The following is a 22,033-nucleotide window of genomic DNA, read 5'->3' on the forward strand; positions in this document are numbered from 1 at the left end:
TCCAAAGAATTTACACTATACCTGAGATTTGTAAAACATTGTTCTGTTAGAATGAAAATGTTAGGCCATTGAGGGAAGAAGATTAATGTACGGGACATTTAAGAAAAAACCCTGTAATCAGAAACATTCTAGATGAATGCATAGGGGGAAAACATGGGAAAGAAAAATATTGACAGGAGCACGAAACCAATATCTGATGTAATATGTGGTGACTTAAGGGGGGGTGGGTAATGTTCATTCTATAAAAACTGAGCTATCCTAAAAATAAAATAAGCTACCTCTTCTACGAATCCTTCTGTGTGTGTCTGTCTTCTTCCTCGCTGACGACACTCATCCCTTAAGTGTTCCTAGATCTGCCGGGGCTGAACCCCAACGGTGGAGGATACTAAACCAGAAGGACACTAAAATATTAGAAGAGAGAGAAACTGCGTGTGCGTGTTAACTCACCTCTGCACCATCCCATCCCAGTTTACATGGACCGTGCCCTCTTTACCCCTTAAATTCTCTGTGTATATTTCCTAAGAACAAGAATGTTCTCTTACACAACCACAATACAGTCATCAACATGGGGATCTCCAACTCTGGTCCATCTATCTAATCTGAAGTCCTCATTCCAATGCAAATGATTATTCCAGTACTTTCTTTATAGCTTTTTTTCCTAGGCCAAGGTCCAGTCCACAATCGCAGACACCATTTAGCTGTCACGTTTCTTTAGTCTCCTTCATGCATAGGCGATTGGTCATGTTCAACACTTTGCAACCCTCTGGGCTGTAGCTCTCCTCTGTCCATGGGATTCTCCAGGCAAGAATACTGGGGTGGGGTGCCATTTTCTTCTCCAGGGGATCTTCCCGACTCAGGGATCAAACCCGCGTCTCTTGCATCTCCTGCCTTTGCAGGCAGATTCTTTACCCACTGAGCCAATGGGGAAGCCCTTAGTCTCCTTCAACCTGGATCAATCCCTCAGCCTTCACTAGTCTTTTAAGATACTGGCATTTTTAAAGAATACAGGTCAGTAATTTCATGGAATTTGTGTCTATGTGGTTTCTGTTGTCCTTATGGTTAGATTCAGGTGATAAATCTATGGCTGGGATGAATGACCCAGGGGTGATTTTCTGTTCTCACAGTATTGATCTGGAGGCATGCTATCCCATGTTGGTTATATTAATTGTGGTCAGTTATGATTTAGGAGAGGTATTGTCCAGTTTCTCCACTGCACTGTTACTCTTTGTGGAAAGATACTTTGAGAGCATGTGAGTAGGTTTCCATGGTGGCTCAGCAGTAATAAAGAATCCACTTGTGATGCAGGAGATGTGGGTTTGATCCCTGGGTGGGGAAGATCCCTTGGAGAAGGAAATGGCAACCCACTCCAGTATTCTTGCCTGGGAAATCTCACAGAGGAGCCTAGAAGGCTACAATCCTTGGGGTCACAAAGAGTTAGACACAACTTAGCAACTAAACCACCACCACCAGTGCCACCAAGTATCTTACTCCTCATCAAAGGAACCCTTTAACTATAAGCACATTCATTTATACCCAACAACAAAGACAATAATTCCTGGGTTCAATTTTCTGGGTTATTTGGGAAAAAAATTTTAACATTAGTTTGTTTAAATCAAGTTCCAAAGAGAGTCCATATAATGTTGCTAGGTCTTATAAGTTTCTTTCAATCTATGACCAGGGATCATAAATTCTCACCAGTCCTTAGAAGCACGAAATTCCATGATGGAGAAGCATTATGAACACACGTGCAAGATCATGATTCTAATCCAGCACCTGGCATGTCAAGCTCACCAATTTTTGTTGACAATTGGGTCCTCACTTCCTCCCATGTACACATCACCTCCTTCTGCTATAGGTCATGGCCCTGCTGTGGTCTCTTCAGACTCTGAAATCTCACTGCTGAGTGAGGATGAGATCTCGGGCAGAGTTCACGAGAGAGCCAAAGTCCTAGGCCGAGCCTGCTCAGGACAGGGCAAAAACATTAGCTTGGCCAAAAAGTTCAATCAGATTTACCCAAACGACCTTTTGACCAACCCAATATCTGTGCCACCAAATCAGGGGCCAGATATAAAATGGGGGTGTGTTGTGGACAGGCTTTCTCAGTCCTCACCTCAGGGCTGAGCTACGCAAGACCAAGTGCTCCTTGCTGTGACCACTGGTGTGGAGAAGAGATTAAATGCTGAGATTTGACTGTAACATACCTCCTTGTAGGGCAGGAATAGAGAAGCAGTTGTAGAGAACGAATATGTGAGCACGATGGGGGAACGTGGGGGTGGGATGAATTGGGAGAGTAGCAATATATATATACACTATATATATATATATTACCATGTAAAATAGACAGCCAGTGGGAAGCTGCTGGATAGCACAGGGAGCTCAGCTCAGTGCTCTGTGATGACCTAGAGGGGTGGGATGGGGAAGGTGGGAGGGAGGCTTCAGAGGGAGGGATACATGTCCACTTAGGGCTGATTCATTCTGTTGTACAGCAGAAACTAATACAACACTGAAAAGCAATTACACTCCAACAAAAAAAAATAATTAAAATGGAATGGGAGATACTGAAAAGACTCACTACAGACACTGTAAGTCACGCGTGTGTGTGTGTGTGTGTGTGTGTGTGTGTGTGTGTGTGTGTGTGCGCACGCGCACGCGGCCTTAAAGGCTTGAATGCCCTTCTCGTGCAGACGGTTTTGTTGTGGAAAACTGCTCACATGGGCAACTTTGACAAACAAATGTGAGGCAGAAACTGCGGTGGGAAAGGACACTGCTTGAGAAGCCGTGACTCTAGGGAACCGGAGGTCAGAACACAGTCAAAATGTGATGTTGATGTGAGAGCTGAGGCTGGAAAAAATATGTCCTTTTTAAGTCTGAATTTAGACTTTACTGTAGCTAAAAACTCCAGGCTATTTGTCCTCATTTGAACAATTGCCACCCAGAGGTGAGTATACGAAGCAAAGGAGAATTTAGGAGAGGCAGATGGACAGATAGCATCAACACCCAGTCCTGAGGAAGGACCATAAAGATCCGACGCCTCACCCCCCCCCCCCCCCCCCACCACTGCTATCCTACCTTACTTAACTGGCTGCACTGGGTCTCTGTTGCTGCACACGGGCCTTCTCTAGTTGTGGCGAGTGGGAAGTACTCTCTAGTTGCAGTGTGCAGGTTTCTCATGGCAGTGGCTTCTCTTGTTGCAGAGCACAGGCTCCAGGGCATGGGCTCAATAGTTGCAGTGCACAGGCTTAGCTGCGGTGCAGAGGCACCGAAGAATTGATGCTTTCGAACCGTGGCGTTGGAGAAGACTCTTGAGAGTCCCTTGGACTGCAAGGAGATCCAACCAGTCCATCCTAAAGGAGATCAGTCCTGAATATTCATTGGAAGGACTGATGCTAAAGCTGAAAGTCCAATACTTTGGCCACCTGATGCAAAGAAATGACTCACTGGAAAAGACCCTGATGCTGGGAAAGACTGAAGGCAGGAGAAGAGGTCAACAGAGAATGAGATGGTTGGATGGTATCACCGACTTGATGGACATGAGTTTGAACAAGCTCCAGGAGTTGGTGATGGTCAGAGAAGCCTGGCGTGCTGCAGTCCATGGGGTCGCAAAGAGCTGGACACGACTGAGCGACTGAACTGACTGACTGACGGGCTTAGTTACTCTGTGGCATATGGAAATCTTTACAGACCAAAGATTGAACCCGTGTCCCCTGCATTGACAGGTGGGTTCTTAATCTGTGAACCACTAGGGAAGTCCCCCTGCTGGACTTTTAAGGTTCTTCATTCTCCCAGCTGCTCAGGCTAAACACCTTGGAGGCATTCTCAACATCTCACAGCCCATTGCACCAGCAAAATCCTGTTAGTTGTTCCTTCAAGTTCATCCAGAGCAAAACCACTTCTCACCATCCCTACAGCTCCCACCTTTGTCTGAGCATCAGTATCTCTCTCTGCATCAACTCCAGGGCCAGCTGCCTGGTCTCTCTGCATCAGCTCTTGTCCCCACCACCTGTGTTCAACAACACAGTAGCAAGGGAGACCTTTTTCATCCCTCCAGTGGTTGCTCTACTTGCTCAGAATAAAGGCAAAGTCCTTACAATGAATGATCTATGTGAACCTCACCCCCAAAACAAAACCCACAGAAAGCTGCAAATAAGAACATTTATTTGGGGGGAGGGGGGGGAACTTAAGAACTGTAATTCAGGAAACACAGATTTGAGTCAAACTGAAAGAGTGTTCTGGGAAAAAGAAAGAGTAGGGGTCTATTGGGGCAAAAGCCACAAAGCCATAGTCTATGACATAAAAAAAAACAAGTATTTGTCCTGAGGTTGTCGCAGGCCGTTCTAGGGGTACGGGTCTAATAAGTGGGCAGACTGTCTCAGTTGCTTTAGGGAAAGGATTGGTAAGTATCTTGAGCTTCTGGAAAATTCTGTAGATATTCTGGATGCCGGCATTGAGAATAAGTGATCAAAAGGCCAGATTCCCATCCAGGCTGACATACATAAATCATACTCCCTCGATGGCCTCTGACTCCATTTTATTTTTTTTAATTTATCTATTTCAGTTGGAGGATAATTACAATGTTGTGATGGCTTTTGCCATACATCAGTATGAACCAGCCATAGGCATACATATGTCCCATCATCCTGAACCCCCCTCCCACAGCCCTCCCCACCCCATCCCTCCAGGTTGTCCCAGAGCACCGGCTTTGGGTGCCCTGCATCATACATCAAACTCACACTGGTTATCTATTTTACATATGGTAATATGTATGTTTCAATATTATTCTCTCAAATCATCCCACCCTCTCTTCCCACTGAGTCCAAAAGTGTGTTCTTTACATCTGTGTCTCCTTTGCTGCCTCACCCCGGCTCCACTTCAGAAAACTCGATTCTGCAGCATGTATACTAGTGAGCTCTCTTAGCAATACCAACTCCATGTTTCTTTACCTTTCACACCCACCAGGTTCTACCTGATCTTCCCTGCACCCCATCTCTATTTGCCAGAACTCGCTGGAGAAATGAACCAATATAAGACACAGAGATCTACACAGATCTTCCTCAACTTACAATGTGCCAGGCACCGTTCTGAGCGCTTTGTAATTATTCACCCTCAGAAGACGCCTACAAGGAAGATATTATTATTATCCTCACTTTATAGATGATAACCCTGAAGCACAGAAAAGACAAATAACTTGTCCAAAGTCATTCAGCTCATAAGCAGTGAAGCTGGGCCTTAAACCTAGGCAGCTTGGTTCCAGGGTCCAGACTGAGCTATTCTTGCCAATACCTTCTACCCTTCTCCAGTCACACTGGCCTCTTTTTTTTCCTCAAAGTTCTGGATACCCTCCCACCACAGGACCTTTGCACATGCTCTTCTCAGTGACATGAAAAAACTTTTCCCCCAGTTATCTCCTTGATTATGCCCTCATTTCTTCAGGTCTGGGTTCACAGATCACCTCTCCATCTGAAGTAGCAAACACTGGCACACCAGTGTCTACACACACACACACACACACACACACACACACACACACACACACAGAGCCTGATCTACTTTATATTTATTAGTGTAGTTATTTGGGCTTCTCTGGTGGCTCAGCGGTAAAGAATCTCCCTGCCACAGCAGGAGACGCAGGTTCAATCCCTGGGTCTGGAAGTTCCCCTGGAGGAAGAAATGGCAAACCACTCCAGTATTCTTTCCTGGAAAATCCCATGGACAGAGGAGCCTGGCGGGTTACAAATGGGGTTTCAAAGAGTCAGACATGACTTAGTGACTACACAACAATAACAACAACAGAGTATTTATTTATTGCCTGTCTCCCCTATTCCAATACCAAAGAAAGGCAATGCCAAAGAATGCTCAAACTACCACACAATTGCACTCATTTCACACGCTAGTAATGCTTAAAATTCTCCAAGCCAGACTTCAGCAATACGTGAACCGTGAACTTCCAGATGTTCAAGCTGGTTTTAGAAAAGGCAAAGGAACCAGAGATCAAATTGCCAACATCTGCTGGATCATCAAAAAAGCAAGAGAGTTCCAGAAAAACATCTATTTCTGCTTTATTGACTATGCCAAAGTCTTTGACTGTGTGGATCACAATAAACTGTGGAAAATTCTGAAAGAGATGGGCATACCAGACCACCTGACCTGTCTCTTGACAAACCTGTATGCAGGTCAGGAAGCAACAGTTAGAACTGGACATGGAACAACAGACTGGTTCCAAATAGGAAAAGGAGTACATCAAGGCTGTATATTGTCACCCTGCTTATTTAACTTATATGCAGAGTACATTATGAGAAACGCTGAGCTGGAGGAAGCACAAGCTGGAATCAAGGTTGCCAGGAGAAATATCAATAACTTCAGATATGCAGATGATACCACTCCTATGGCAGAAAGTGAAGAAGAACTAAAGAGCCTCTTGATGAAAGTGAAAGAGGAGAGTGAAAAAGTTGGCCTAAAGTTCAACATTCAGAAAACCAACATCATGGCATCCGGTCCCATCACTTCATGGGAAATAGATGGGGAAACAGTGGAAACAGTGGCTGACTTTATTTTTCTGGGCTCCAAAATCACTGCAGATGGTGACTGCAGCCATGAAATTAAAAGATGCTCACTCTTTGGAAGGAAATTTATGACCAACCTAGACAGCATATTAAAAAGCAGAGACATTACTTTGTCAACAAAGGTCTGTCTAGTCAAGGCTATGGTTTTTCCAGTGGTCATGTATGGATGTGAGAGTTTGACTATAAAGAAAGCTGAGTGCAGAAGAACTGATGCTTTTGAACTGTGATGTTGGAGAAGACTCTTGAGAGTCCCTTGGACTGCAAGGAGATCCAACCAGTCCATCCTAAAGGAGATCAGTCCTGGGTGTTCATTGGAAGGACCGATGTTGAAGCTGAAACTCCAGTACTTTGGCCACCTGATGCAAAGAGCTGACTCATTTGAAAAAAACCCTAATGCTGGGAAAGATTGAGGGCAGGAAGAGAAGGGGACGACAGAGGATGAGATGGTTGGATGGCATCACCAACTCGATGGACATGGGTTTTGTGGACTCTGGAAGTTGGTGATGGACAGGGAGGCCTGGCATGCTGTGGTTCATGGGGTCGAAAAGAGTCGGACACAACTGAGTGACTGAACTATACATTTCTAACTGATAATAAGCATTTTGAATGTTTTGACAACACATTTTAAAGGTCATGCAACAGTTATTTTTCCCATTAAATATTAACATCACTTGGCATGATTTTAACTTGCATGGTCATTGCAGCAGTAGTTTAAGTAACAACTGTAGAGATTACAGATAGTATATTTTCCACCATAGAGGCTCTTTTTTTCCTCAGGCATTTAGGTAAGGGACTGATCAACTTAATTCAATCAAAAAGCAAGCCTAGCAAATGAAGCAACAGACAAAGGATTAATCTCAAAAATATACAAGCAACTCCTGCAGCTCAATTCCAGAAAAATAAATGACCCAATCAAAAAATGGGCCAAAGAACTAAACAGACATTTCTCCAAAGAAGACATACAGATGGCTAACAAACACATGAAAAGATGCTCAACATCACTTATTATCAGAGAAATGCAAATCAAAACCACAATGTGGTACCATTACACGCCAGTCAGGATGGCTGCTATCCAAAAGTCTACAAGCAATAAATGCTGGAGAGGGTGTGGAGAAAAGGGAACCCTCTTACACTGTTGGTGGGAATGCAAACTAGTACAGCCACTATGGAGAACAGTGTGGAGATTTCTTAAAAAACTGGAAATAGAACTGCCATATGACCCAGCAATACCACTTCTGGGCATACACACCGAGGAAACCAGATCTGAAAGAGACACATGCACCCCAATGTTCATCGCAGCACTGTTTATAATAGCCAGGACATGGAAGCAACCTAGATGCCCATCAGCAGACGAATGGATAAGGAAGCTGTGGTACATATACACCATGGAATATTACTCAGCCATTAAAAAGAATTCATTTGAATCAGTTCTAATGAGATGGATGAAACTGGCGCCCATTATACAGAGTGAAGTAAGCCAGAAAGATAAAGAACATTACAGCATACTAACACATATATATGGAATTTAGAAAGATGGTAACGATAACCCTATATGCAAAACAGAAAAAGAGACACAGATGTACAGAACAGACTTTTGGACTCTGTGGGAGAAGGCGAGGGTGGGATGTTCTGAGAGAAAAGCATCGAAACATGTATATTATCTATAGTGAAACAGATCACCAGCCCAGGTTGGATGCATGAGACAAGTGCTCGGGCCTGGTGCACTGGGAAGACCCAGAGGAATCGGGTGGAGAGGGAGGTGGGAGGGGGGATCAGGATGGGGAATACATGTAACTCCATGGCTGATTCAGGTCAATGTATGACAAAACCCACTGCAATGCTGTGAAGTAATTAGCCTCCAACTAATAAAAATAAATGAAAAAAAAAAAAAGGAAAGAAAGAAAAAAAGCAAGCCAAGCCAGGGCTGTTTTATTAAGACTGCGATCTAACTTTGGAATAGTCTTGAAGCAGCTGGGTTCAGTTCTTGGTAGCAAAACCAACTCACCGGCTGGCTGCAAGGGTGGGGTGGCAGGGAGGATGGCGGGGAGGGGGGAGAGGGGGTTGGGGTTGGGGGGGATGGAGTTGGTAGGAAGACAGTCTAGCCCTTAACAATGTACACGGCGCTTTTAAATACCTGACAGGCTCTTTTAATCCACCCAGCAGCACTGTTGACATTAAAATCCCAACTTTGCAGATGTAAAAACTGAGGCCTGGGGCTTCCCTGGTGGCTCAGTAGTAAAGAATTTCACCTGCCAGTGCAGGAGACATGGGTTTGATCCCTGATCCAGGAGGATCCCACATGCCCATAAGACACAACTATTGAGTCTGTGCTCTAGATCCCAGGAGCGACAACTACTGAAGCCAGCATGCTCTGGAACATGAGAAGCCACAGCAATGGGAAGCCTGTGCACGGAACTAGAGAGTAGCCCCTCTTCGCTGCAACCAGACAAAAGCCCGTGCAGCAACAAAGACTCGGCACAGTCAAAAATAAATAAATAAATATTTTTTAAAAAAATCTGAGGCCAGCAATCTTCTGAACAGATGTCTTCTGATTCCTAAATGTTTTTGCTACGTGACCACATGAAGAATTCAGTTCAGTTCAGTTGCTCAGTCATGTCAGACTCTTTGCGACCCCATGAACCACAACATGCCAGGTCTCCCTGTCCATCACCAACTCCCGGGTCCACCCAAACCCATGTCCATTGAGTCAGTGATGCTATCCAGCCATCTCATCCTCTGTCGTCCCCTTCTCCTCCTGCCCTCAATCTTTCCCAGCATAAGGGTCTTTTCCAATAAGTCAGCTCTTCGCATGAGGTGGCCAAAGTATTGGAGTTTCAGCTTCAACATCAGTCCTTCCAATGAACACCCAGGACTGATCTCCTTTAGGATGGACTGGTTGGATCTCCTTGCAGTCCAAGGGACTCTCAAGAGTCTTCTCCAACATCACAGTTCAAAAGCATCAGTTCTTCTGCACTCAGCTTTCTTTATAGTCAAACTCTCACATCCATACATGACCACTGGAAAAACCATAGCCTTGACTAGACAGACCTTTGTGGACAAAGTAATGTCTCTGCTTTTTAATATGCTGTCTAGGCTGGTCATAGGCTTTCCTTCCAAGGAGTAAGCATCTTTTAATTTCATGGCTGCAGTCACCATCTGCAGTGATTTTGGAGCCCAGAAAAATAAAGTCAGCCACTGTTTCCACTGTTTCCCCATCTATTTGCAATGAAGAATTAGGCCCCTTTTCACTGTACCTAGTTTAGTAACTAAAATAGATGATCAGCTCTAATATCAAGATCAGCTTTGTTAATCATTCGACAGTCATTATGCAACCCCTGGCTGTTGTGAGTGTGGAAAAGGCTAAAGCAAAATAGATCTTTACCCTTGAAGATGTTCATTTATAACAAAAGGAGATGCCTATCTATGAGCAGCCCCTCTCAGGGACTCTTGAGAGCAACATACAATTTCTTATGAATTGCAACCTGCACGCTACTTCACATTTTAATATCTCTGGATGCTGTAAAATCAACTGAACATCACAGTTAACTTGCTAGCATTTGTGTTCTATGTTAATGGGACGTAAAATAACATGCCTCTTATAAAATCAATGGCATCTTAAAAGTCAAGAAAATATAAAATAATTAAGTGGTCACTTATTTTATAGCAATCAACAAATATTTGTCAAAAAGTAAGCCTTTTTATCCACAGGTAATAAAGTTAATATCTGTTACCATAAAACTGGAAGTCATTAGTATCACCGTTATTGATTCCCACTACCCAACTCAGGTTCAAGGTCTTTCATCCCAAGATACAAGCACAGCAAGAAGTTCCTCAGCGTTGGTTCAGAAAAGCCTGCACAAAGGAGGCAAACAATTAGGTTGACAATCCCAGATGACAGTATAACCAGTGGGCAAATATGCAAAAAGCATAATCATGTTGAACTTCGGGTTCCTCCCTTGTAAAACGACTATAAAATACATTTAGTGGTGTGATGAGGAGAGATAATGTTTGTAAGGACAGCACTCAATAAATGGTAATATAATTGGTTAGAATGTTTTGAATAGTCTAAGGTCATACCACCCTGACCGCGCCCGATCTCGTCTGATCTCGGAAGCTAAGCAGGGTCGGGCCTGGTTAGTACTTGGATGGGAGAATGTTTTGAATAGAATTAAATCCGAAAAGCTGTAATTTGAGAAATTAAAGTAGTATCTGTGACTAAAACGGGTTGGATAAAGAAAGTGCTAAGTAGAAATCTAGTTAATATGCTTTTTCAAGCGTCTGGATGAAAGGCGGAAGGGCAGGGGGGCAGGTGGGGGGCAAACTAGGACCTCTATCGGTGGAGATGCGGCAGTCGGGGGTCCCTAGGGGCGAAAGCTACAAAGACTGTGAAGCTGGTACAGTATCTGCCTGGGTACAGAGCCTGGTGGGTGGAGGCCCCGCAAAGCACGCGAGGAATCCGGAGGGTCTGCAGTCTGGCGCCCAAGTACCAGAGAGAGGACGCGGAGGGGGTAGAGATTGGGGGTGTGGGGGGACAGGTGTTCACCACCGCTACCTAAGGCCCGCCCTGGGGAGCCTCTGTATCCAGGCAAAGAAGTCAGTCAGTACCGGAGGCTTGGACTGGCAGAAACCGGTTCCCCCGCGGGATACTGGCGGACAGCCGGGCGGAGGCGGAGCGCAGTCCCTGCTCCGCCCCTCTCGCCTTCCCGCTCCTCCGAGCGCCTTCCGAGGGGCGGAGGCCGAGACGCCCCGCCCACCGTGGCCACCCCGACTAGTTGCGCCCCGCCCTCCCGCCACCCCGAGCGCGTTCTGAGGGGCGGAGACCGAGACGCCCCGCCCACCGTGGCCACCCCGACTAGTTGCGCCCCGCCCTCCCGCCACCCCGAGCGCGTTCTGAGGGGCGGAGCCCAGTGCGCCACGCCTATCGGGCCACGCCCATCCTCCGCGCCCCACCCTCCCGCGCTCGCTTCGCCTGCTGCGCCAGCCCGTTTCCACTTCCCAGCGTTTCCCCGCGCGTCCTGAGCACCGCGGCGACACCATGTTGGGCATGATCAGGAACTCGCTGTTCGGGAGCGTGGAGACTTGGCCTTGGCAGGTCCTGAGCAAAGGGGACAAGGTAGGCCCACAGGGCTGTTGAGGACCGGAAAGGGGGCTCTGCTGGGAGAAGAGGGGACACAGAGACAGGATGGGTTTGAGGGGAGAATCCCAGCTTAACGAGATGGGCTGCGCCTGTTGAATGCACTGGTCCATTTGTACATTACAAACATTCTGAATGTTTGTGTGCTGCGAGGTCTTCGGTTGCAGGAAGGACTGAAACAGTGCTTATCTTTAAGAAGCCCCCAAACCGTTCTTGGTGGAGAGCGGAGTTTAGAAGAACAAGATCCGTGCCGCCTGGAGGTAACTGTGGAAGGCCAGGAGCACCTAGCAAGGAGCAGTCCAGTTCTGCCAGTGAGTGACGGTGAGGCCTTCGCAGAGGAAGTGCCTTCGGCTGGGCCTCGGGGATATGCAGGAATGCTCAGGAATGAAAAAAGCCTGTGCAAAGGCTCAGAGCTGTGAAATGGCTTGTTGGTCAATGGAACTCCCAGAACTGGGCGCCTGGAATACAGAATGAGTGAGGCATCAAAGCAGTTTTTCCCCAAACTGACAACAAGAGCTCACCCAGGCGGGTTGGACTCCTCCCTGAAAACAAGGAATCTGCCACTGGGTGATAGGCTCCTTGCAGACAGGTACTTTGTGCTCCTCCTGGCTCTGAGCTCCCCACCCAGTGCTTCTTTTGTTAAAAAACCAAGTTGTCTGGGCGGCCAAGGCCAGATACCCATTACACAATCATCACACAAACCCCTCAACTGGAGTCTGGACTGTTTAAGCAGCTAAGAGCCAGAGGCCTGTGCCTTTGTCTTCATCTGTCTCTCTACTCATATGTAGAATGAGCAGTTTAGATCTATCAAAGGTGACCTTTTCAGATGCCTACAAGCAGCCAGGCACATGATGAAAATGGGTGACAGACTGAGACAAGCTGAGGCTAACTGGAGTGAGAACTCAAGTCCCCATCTACAAAGAGTGATTCCAGGCAGTTGTCATGCAGTGGTAAAGAAGCCACCTGCCAGTGCAGGAGATGCAGGAGACATGGGTTCGATCCCTGGGTCGGGAAGATTCCCTGGAGGAGGAAATGCAACCCACTCCAGTATTCTTGCCTGGAGAGAATCCCATGGACAGAAGAGCCTCATGGGATACAGTCCGTGGGGCTGGAGAGTCGGCCACGACTGAGTGACTTAGCACACACGTCATGCATCGATGTGAACCAGTTGCCAGGTTTTTTTTTTGTTTTTTTTTTTGATAGAAAAATTCTTTAATCAAAACAAGTTTACATGTTGACACTTATGGCTTAACTAGAATAAATTTGTCCAAGTTTAAATTGTGTAAGGACCAAATATGTAATATCCAGAGTTCCCTCAGAACAGTGGGTCCTAGTTCCATTGTAAGGCTTCTCAAAAGCAAAACTCCAATTACTGAAATGATTCCAAGTTTTCATCTAAAGATGAAAAAAATTACCCGAGAGGTCAAAGCATACAATGCGCATGTCACATGCAAACACTGGTATTTAAGCCTTTTCCCCGTATTCCTAGTTTCCAAACATGAGAAGCATATTTTAAGCTACTGCAAACCACCAACTGACCTAGTATTCAAAATATCTTAGAAATGATGTTTGTTAAGGTTGTTCTTAAAATTTTGTGTTAACCTTTGTTCTGATTTAGTCCATATACATGAAAATACAGACAACTCCTTTACTTTTGTCTACTGCCTCGGAGTAACTTTTTGCAATCCTTTCACATGTATGCATTAGAAATAAAAATTCCCTTCTCATATAGTCATGTTTTCAAATAGGTTTGTTTCCTTATATAGTATTTATTTTTATTTACTGCAAAAAGCATTATGGATTGCATTTTTTCCAATTAGAAAAATACTTAATGACTTCTTTAATGAGTGGGACTTTTTAAAAAATTCAGAAACTCGAGACATTTCTCAAAAATAAACTTTTATCATTTAGTTTTCAGTTTCAGCTACTACTGCCTGTAAAGGATCTTAAATGGTTGAACCCTAAAAGCCAGATTTATTCCTACATACACTCCTGCTTACTGCAGGAAACTCATGTGACTTTCACTGAATTCTCAGCCACAAAACTAAATTACCTTCAGAAGTTAACATGAGTTTTGCACCTCGTAGAATTGTCAGTTCAATGTCAGTTGGGTATCTAGTTGTCATACAAAAAGGCATACAGACTGCACATTACTACAAAGCAGCAGGATCATGTAGCACAAGGCAGATTGAGATTAAAGTCAACTTTTGATGAGAGAAAGGAAGGAGTGAGTACTTGTATAGAAGTAACATTTTATCAACCATAAAAATGCTTAACTTCTACAAAACCCACAACAGTGAAAAGACAGTCTGGTAAATCCAATTTTTGTAAAAACTATGCACAAAACCCACAGTATCTGGGAAAAGAGGAAAAGTTTTATACAAGTAGCAGTTTTAAAAATGTAACTTTTTTCTCCTATCAATGACACATTAACATACACATACTAACTGAAAATATGCTACAACCGACGTCTGGAAAAGCAGTTGAACATTCCCTAAGTGAACCTCCCCTCACATTTACCATATAACGTAGCTGTTAATACTGCACAAGTACAATTAGCAATGTTTAGTCACTTTTAAACAAAGATCAGGAGATTTCTCCCTCAAAACAAGTTTTAAACATCAAAACCTATGTTTATAAAAATTTAAAACTTTCAGCAGTCTAAATATTTCAAATGAAAACCATTACAAACTTCTCAAATGTTCTTTATATTCCAGGTATGTCAACCTAGTTATCTAGTGTAGAATCCTTCAGAGATATTTCAGTCTCTCTCTCTTCACTGGATGGCTTTTTCTTACTGCTGGCCTTGTGGTTGTCTTTGCTTTCTTCATTGCTGTCTCCATTGTGTTGTGGTTGATTACTGTCTTGAGCATCCGATCCTCCATTTAGAGTCTTTGAACCTGTTTGTTCCTTTTCTAGCTTTTTGTTTGGCCCTTTCTTCCCTTGATCTTTGGTTTTATTTGCTTCCTCATGCTGTCTTTGTTCGGCAAGAGATTTGTTCAGCACTTGTGTGATCACAGAATCTCCTTCACCAACCAAAAACATGTTCTTAAACTTGTTATACAACATTGTAGACTTTTCCATGATAACCTGACTAACTTTGAATCGCCGTATTTTTTTCAGTGTTGTAATCATCTCTGTGTGTTTTTGAGCTTGTTGCATTGTGACCTGAAGTGAAGCCAGTTCATCCAAGGCCTCAATACATCTGTTGACATCAAGATTATCAATTTTGAGTGACTTTTTAATTTCAGCATGTATCCTTTGAAGTCGAGAATCCATTGATGTTTCTTGCTTCTTCTCCACTTTCTTAACTTCTGGCTTCTTTCCTTCATCTTTATTCTGCTGCTCAGTTTCCATTTGTTCTTCTTGCTTGCATTTTCTATCTGCAGCTTCTTTCTCATGTTGTCCTTTGAGCATATTCCTTCTATGAGCAGTCTGAAAGTTTCTTCCACCTTTTCTCTTCTTTTCACCTTCTTGATCATCTCCTTCTTCTTCAGAATCAGAGGTTGATGTAACCCCTGTTTTGGCTAAATTTTTCCTTTTTGATTCAACTTCCTTTTTCCCCTCTTTTTTATCTGACTCTTTTCTTGGCTTTTCTTCTTCCTTCTGGCCCTCTTCATCCTTTTTAAGCTGTTTTTTAGGTTGTTTTTCCTCTTGCCCCTTTTTCTTGCTTTTGTCTTCTTCAGTTATCATGTCACTCTCTGAAGGACAAGGCTGTTTTACCATTTTGGGTCTGCCTCTTGGTTTTGGAATCTTGGCCTCTGTAGCTGCAGGTCGTCCTCTTTTAGGACTCACTTTTAGATTAGCAGATGCTGTTGCTGTAGTCACTACTCCAGCCTCCAGTTTCTACTTGTTTTTCTGCCTTTCTCTTCCTCCCTCTTCTGGCAGCTTTTGGAGTGGTTTTGTCAATTGTTTTAGTCACATCCTCAATGCTGGCTTTTTCTTCATGGTCGGTATCTTCCTTTGAAACACTTGTTTCTTTTTCTTCAGCTTCAACATCAGATGAGGCATTTGACTGTTTAGCTGATGCCTGTTGACTTGAAAATTTCACTTTCGGATTGTTATCTATCTCCCATAAACCTTCATTAAAGCCTTTTCGTTTATTTGGTTTGCCGTACTTTTCCTTATTTTCTGAGTAAGGTAATATGTCCTTTGGGCCTAAAAAAGCAGTCTCATGAGTTCCAAAAAAGAAAATCGGTAGTTTGTTTGTGGGTGGTTTTACAGCTCCATCAGGAAATTCATCTACTCGAGCTGGCCAATGAGGATAACCTTTCATCTTGGCGAAGATGAGGTCCCCAGGTTTGAAGTCGCGAGTCATGTTTCAGGGGCGAGGCCGAGGGTCCGAAGCCCAGGGAGGAGGTGCGGCGGTGCGGACTGCGAGAGGATGCGGGAGGGCGGACCGGAGCGGCGGCTCCCGCGGTGGCGGGAGGGGGAGGATGCCTCGGGGTGCCCCGACGCGCCTGCTGGGGCCGCGGGCGGCGAGGCTGCGGTGGCGGGCCGGCCGCCTCTGTCCGCGTCCACGCAAGCCACCTGCGCCACCAGCTGCCGCAGAGGCGTCCCAACGGCTCCGAATAACAACCGCCGCCGCCGCCGCCGTCGCTGCGCTGCTCCCAGTTGCCAGGTTTTTAAGGAAAACCAGCAATCCAGACTCTTGTGTGTGAAATCCTTAGATACAAAATTTATTCATTCAACAAATAACTTTGTTAAGTGCCAAGTGAGGGTCAGGTACTCTTATAGGCAGCAGGGTAAAATAGTGAACAAAACTGAAAAAAATCCCTGTCCTCGTGGAGCTTCTGTTTTAGTGACCAATGAACAATTAAATGTCAAATATTTCATGTATCAGGTGGTGATCAGCACTGTGATCAAAAGGAAAAAAAAGCAGAGAAGGGGAGGAAGGACTAGAGAGTGTTAGGCTGAGGCTGTAGTTGGAGTAGGGCAACTGTGTCAGTTTTAACTGTTACAAATATTTGTAAACACCGCAGATCAGGTGGGCAGGAGGAGGTGTCTATGATGGGATGTCGCCCATGTGCACACCCATCTGTGGACTCAGCCCAGTGACCTCCAGGGTCCTTGTTGACCTTGACACTGAAGAATCAGCCTGTTAGTTAAACCTCGAAGAGAACTTTCCTTTCTGTAATAGACTTGGGCTCACTTTGTCTTTGGGATACAGGATTATTTGCAATGCAGGCTGAGGGTTTGGTCTCCTGGGAGAAAGGACTAGGAGCCAGGAGGATGGGAAGAAGGGAGAGACCAGGGTATTTCTCGTCTTCTTCTCCACCCTATGAGGTCTCTGGAACCAGGAGCTTCTCTGGGACTCCAACTCTTGCTGGCCAGGTTACCATGGTTCTAGTTTTCACCACATGACCAGGTATCTGAGCTCAGGTAACAGATCACCCTCCCTCCACAGCCCTGTAGGGCTCTTGCAAACCTCTGGGTTGCTTCACTCTTGCCTGCTGGGCTTCTCAGCTCTTTTGCAAAATTGTTCAGTCGTGTCCAACTCGTTGCAATCCCGTGGGCTGTAGCCCACCAGGCTCTTCTGTCCATGGGATTCTCCAGACAAGAATACTGGAGTGGGTTGCCATGCCCTCCTACAGAGGATCTTCCCTATCTAGGGCTCGAACCTGCATCTCTTACATGTCCTGCATTGGCAGGCTGGTTTTCTTCACCACTAGCGCCACCTGAGAAGCCCCTTTCAGCTCTTTTAGTATCTGTGTGAAAAAAAAATTCACTTCTGTGTGAAGTCAATTCCTTAAGTCAAGTTGCCTCTGTTCAAGTCTTTTTCCTTATTAGCCACTTCTCAGTACAGAGTCACCTGCCACTGATTTGTTGTCTCCAGGCGTAATTGCACCTCCCTGATAAACATCTTTTCTCAACATTTGGTAAGAATATGGGGCCAGTTTGCAGCAACATGGGTGTACCTAGAGATTACCATACTGAGTGAAGTAAGTCAGACAGAGGAGAAGTATCATATGACATCCCTTATATGTGGAACCTATAAAGGAAATGATGCAAATGAACTTACAAAACAGAAAGAGACTCACAGACTTAGAGAACGAACTTATGGTTGCCTGGGAGAAGGATGAGGAGGAGGAATAGTTAGAGAGTCCTGGATGGATATGTACAGACTGCCATATTTAAAATGGATAACCAAAAAATAAATAAAAAAAATAAAATGGATAACCAACAAGGGCCTACTGTATAGCACAGGGAGCTCTGCTCAATGTTATGTGGCAGCCTGGAGGGGAGTTTGGAGAGAATGGATATGTGTATATGTATGGCTGAGTCCCTTCCATTCTCCTGAAACTATCACAATGTTGTTAATCGGCTATACCCCAATAGAAAATAAAAAGTTTGAATTATGGGGCCATACAGGGTATTATTACCAAGCCGAAGCAAATCATTTAACCCGAATGAACCTCAGTTCCTGCAGCTTAGAAGGGGTATCAATATATGTCCTCCATCCACTCCCAGAATTGATAGAAATCTTACATTTTTTTGAGAAACATGAAAATGATTTATAAACTAAAACACCTGACAAGTGTAGTGATATTGTTGTGTCAGAACTCAGCTCAACTCCACTCTCACTAGCTGCGTGGTCCTGGGTAGCTTAACCTCTCTGATGCTGATGAGGGGGTAAAAATAATTCACATCTTATTGAAATTTAAATGAGAACCAATTATAAATTGTGCAACAGAATACCTAGCACTTGATTGTTAACTTTCCTTTTCTTACAGGTAATTTGGGGTAAGTTTCTTAATCTCTCAGGTTCAGCTGGTAAAGAATCTGTCTGCAGTGCAGGAGACCTGGGTTCGATCCCTGGGTTGGGAAGATCCCCTGGAGATGGAAAAGGCTACCCACTCCAGTATTCTGGCCTGGAGAATTCCATGGACTGTATAGTCGATGGGGTTGCAAAGAGTCAGACACAGCTGAGCAACTTTCACTTCACTTTGCTTAACCTCTCAACCTCTCTGAACCCTCAAATTCCTCAACTGTAAGATGAGAATGACAGTGCCTTGTGTGACAATTAAACATTCAAAGACTCTTATAACCCTTTTAAAAGATATATACACTTTCAGGGTGTTATTATTGTGAAAAGAATCTTTTTCTGAAATGATCTCTCCTCGGAAAGAGTCTTAAGTCAGAAACTGTTGTCCACTGTCCTGGGTCAATGGATGGAGCGCATGGTATGCCCCATGTAGCTTGAGGTTAGGTTCAGCCAGATGTTCAGGGCTGATTCCAGGTACCTGCTGGGCGCGCAGGCTGCTGCAGACCTTATCGGGTGCCTTCTGCATTGCCTGGAGGGGGAGGACGCACAGCTCTCTGTGTGGGGTTGGGCTGGACTTGTGGGTTCTCAGTGCAGGACTGATATTACTAAGGGACATCTTTATGGGATTTGTTTCCAGCCTGTGCACAAGGGTTAGGACCCCACTGCCTGGCTCGGAACCCTGGCTCCACTTCTTGCCACTATATCTTGGGCATGTTGCTTAACCTCACATGCTCCAGCTTCATCTGTAAATGAAGATAAGAACATTTCACTGGGTTGTTGGAGGGTTGAATGAATGGCTCCACATAAAATGTGTCAAATAATACAGGACACATAGAAAGCACTCAGCTTGATCCTCATTATCATTATTGTTATTCCCTTATAATGAGAAAGCTGTCTTCCAAAATCCGTGTGTATACCCACCAGATCAAGTGGCAAGGGGGAAAGTCAGCCTTGCAGAGGACTTTGCAAATCTCATAGCAAGAGGCATTCTTACAACATCTCTGTCTGGGGCTTGACTATGGTTCCCACTGAATGTTGAAAACTGGTGTTTGTGGCCACTGGCTGAAATCCTCGTCAAGTATCTGGGAGCATGAACTAGCTGAATGTGGGGCCAGGAAGGGTCATTATTTTGTTCCATGTAGCAAGGAAATGCACTCAAGGTGTTAAATTTGAAGAATCAAATATGCTAACAGTGTTAACTTAGGTGCTTTATTTTCTGCAGAAATAGAGAGAACCTATTTAAATTGAGCTCCCTGGAGAACAAGAGTAGTTGGATAATAACCATCTCTCAAACCTGAATTTTCATAGTGATCCAGCAGTTCAGATGAGAAGTTGCAGACATAGATGCTGTGAAAACAGGGGGTACCTTTGGAGAACCTCCTTCAGACAGTGTGATGCAGCCTTCCTCCAAGACACATGTAGTTAGGCTAGGGTCTCATCTCTCTAGCCATCTATGGTTGCCGAATTCCTTGTCGTTCGAGTAAAACCAGGTTTCACCCCACGGCCTCCTTTCCCACAAATCCTTATAGAGACCCTGCTGTATATATGAAAGACGTGGTCCTTGATGCTGAGAGATAACACTGGTAAACAATGCAGATAGTCCCTGACCCCGTGGGGTTTATGGTTGCCAGTAGAGATTAAACACGTTATTATTCCATTACAATTTCCATTGTAATTATATTCCTGTGTTGTTCAGTTGCTAAGTCATGTTGGACTCTTTGTGACCCCACGGACTGCAGCACGCCAGGCTTCCCTGTCTTTCACCATCTCCTGGAGTTTGCTCAAATTGTGTCCATTGAGTGGGTGATGCTATCTAACCATCTCACCCTCTGTCGCTGCCTTCTGCTTTTGCCTTCGATCTTTCTCAACGTCAGGGTCTTTTCCAATGAGTCAAATCCCCTTCAGGGATCAGAGCCTTGTCATGGTGAAGGGGCTTGCATAACTCAGTGTAACTCATATTACATCAGATATCGGTTTTGTGCTTCCGTCAGTATTTTCTTTCCCATGTTTTTCCCCTATGAATTCATCTGGAACATTTCTGATTACAGGGTTTTTTCTTAAATGTCCCGTACATTAGTCTTCTTGTCTCAATGGCCTAACATTTTCACTCTAACAAAAACAATGTTCCACAAATTTCAGGTATAGTATGAATTATTTAGACAATAAAACAATACATGGGAAGGGCTACACAAACATGTTTGATGTTTCTGAGAATAGTACCATGTGAAAACCCTGATATTTTTCTTTACCTGAAATTACAAAGTTTATAGTGATTAACTGTGAAGCGGCAAAACACCTCTGTTAATAGTGAGGGAATGGCAGTGAAGCTGGTTAATATAAATCTTCTATTGAAATCCTATGTACCCCATTTCCTAACTCTATAAAAATACCCATAATCTTCCATGTTGTTTAAAGAAAGGGAAACAGTGGACAAATAGCAGCAAGGAAATAGCAGTAATGAAAACCCTCTCAACCAAGGAGCAAGTATATAGAAGCAGTGTATCTACTTCTAAGTCTAAATACCTCTACTCTTTTCTGTTCTAGAACATTATAATCTTTTAAGCAAGCAGCCGAGCTATGCCTGTTTCCTTTTCCTTTATGACTTGATGTTTATGGTCATATCCTGAGCCAGAGCAATCATGAGCATTTCCAAATAGGCTTGGACTTTTCCAGGGAGGCCTGATCACTATATGTTACATTTCCAAAAATTAATACAAAGCCCAACAACAGTAAGACAGAAAGAAGAAAGAGACATACCAGGCCCCCAGGACAACCCCAAGGGGAAGAGTTGCCTTGGAGGTTCCTCTCTCGTCCCATGACCTTATCACGGTCTGGGTACGTCCCGGTGATTCTTGAGGGGACCTGTCAGGTCCCTGGGGCAGCCCCGTGTGAGGAAGAGCTGCCTTGCAGGTTCCTCTCTCGTCCCATGACCTTGTCGTGAACTGGGCGCATCCCGGTCCCATGAGCTTGTCACGGACTGGGTGCATCCCGGCAGCTCCCAGCACCATTCCAATATTCTTGCCGTGAGAACTCCAAGAACAGTATGAAAAGGCAAAATATCATGGGGCACCTATTTTAAACTGGGATCCTCTCTGAGGAAGTGACTTTTAGGTTGAGACCTGTTGGATGAGTAGGAGTTCATCACGCAGAGAAAGGAAGGGAACCCCCAGGCAGAGGGAGAGGCAGGTACAGAGGCTCTGAGGCAGGAATGACCAAGACATTGACAAAAATAGCAGAAGGCCAATGAGGAGGTGCTCTAGCGTGGCGGCCAAGGTAGGTAGACCCTTCGGTGGTGCCTGAGCCATCACAGGAAAGAGCTTGGTGAATGACAGCTTTTGGGTGGGGATTCATGAACATGATTAATTTATATAGAATGCTCTGTATACATTCCCTGGAGTTTCCCAGGTGGTGTAGGTAGCAAAGAATCCACCTGCAATGCAGGATACTTAGGAGACTTGGGTTCGATCTCTGGGTCAGGAAGATCTGGAAGACCACGTGGCAACCCACTCCAGTGTTCTTGTCTGGAAAATCCCATGGACAGAGGAATCTGGCAGGCTGCAGTCCTTGGGGTTG

The 22,033-nt window shown here is 44.7% G+C and overlaps 2 protein-coding genes and 1 pseudogene across 2 annotated transcripts in view; 1 reads left to right on the forward strand and 2 right to left on the reverse strand.

The window, feature by feature from the left end:
- Positions 1 to 11,132, reverse strand: part of FAM234B (family with sequence similarity 234 member B) — an 83,951-nt gene extending 72,819 nt beyond the window's left edge. Inside the window, exon 1 of the mRNA XM_065941033.1 lies at positions 11,113 to 11,132. The gene's annotated coding sequence lies outside the window, so the exon portion shown is untranslated. The remainder of the gene's footprint in view (positions 1 to 11,112) is intronic.
- A 383-nt stretch (positions 11,133 to 11,515) lies between these two features.
- Positions 11,516 to 22,033, forward strand: part of HEBP1 (heme binding protein 1) — a 29,508-nt gene continuing 18,990 nt past the window's right edge. Inside the window, exon 1 of the mRNA XM_065922189.1 lies at positions 11,516 to 11,673. Within this exon, the coding sequence (XP_065778261.1) occupies positions 11,596 to 11,673 (78 nt within the window). The 5' untranslated portion in view covers positions 11,516 to 11,595. The remainder of the gene's footprint in view (positions 11,674 to 22,033) is intronic.
- On the reverse strand, positions 13,119 to 16,284 carry LOC136171953 (PC4 and SFRS1-interacting protein pseudogene; annotated as a pseudogene).

The sequence above is a fragment of the Muntiacus reevesi genome, chromosome 1 (genome assembly GCF_963930625.1).
Source record: "Muntiacus reevesi chromosome 1, mMunRee1.1, whole genome shotgun sequence".
Lineage (NCBI taxonomy): Eukaryota > Metazoa > Chordata > Mammalia > Artiodactyla > Cervidae > Muntiacus > Muntiacus reevesi.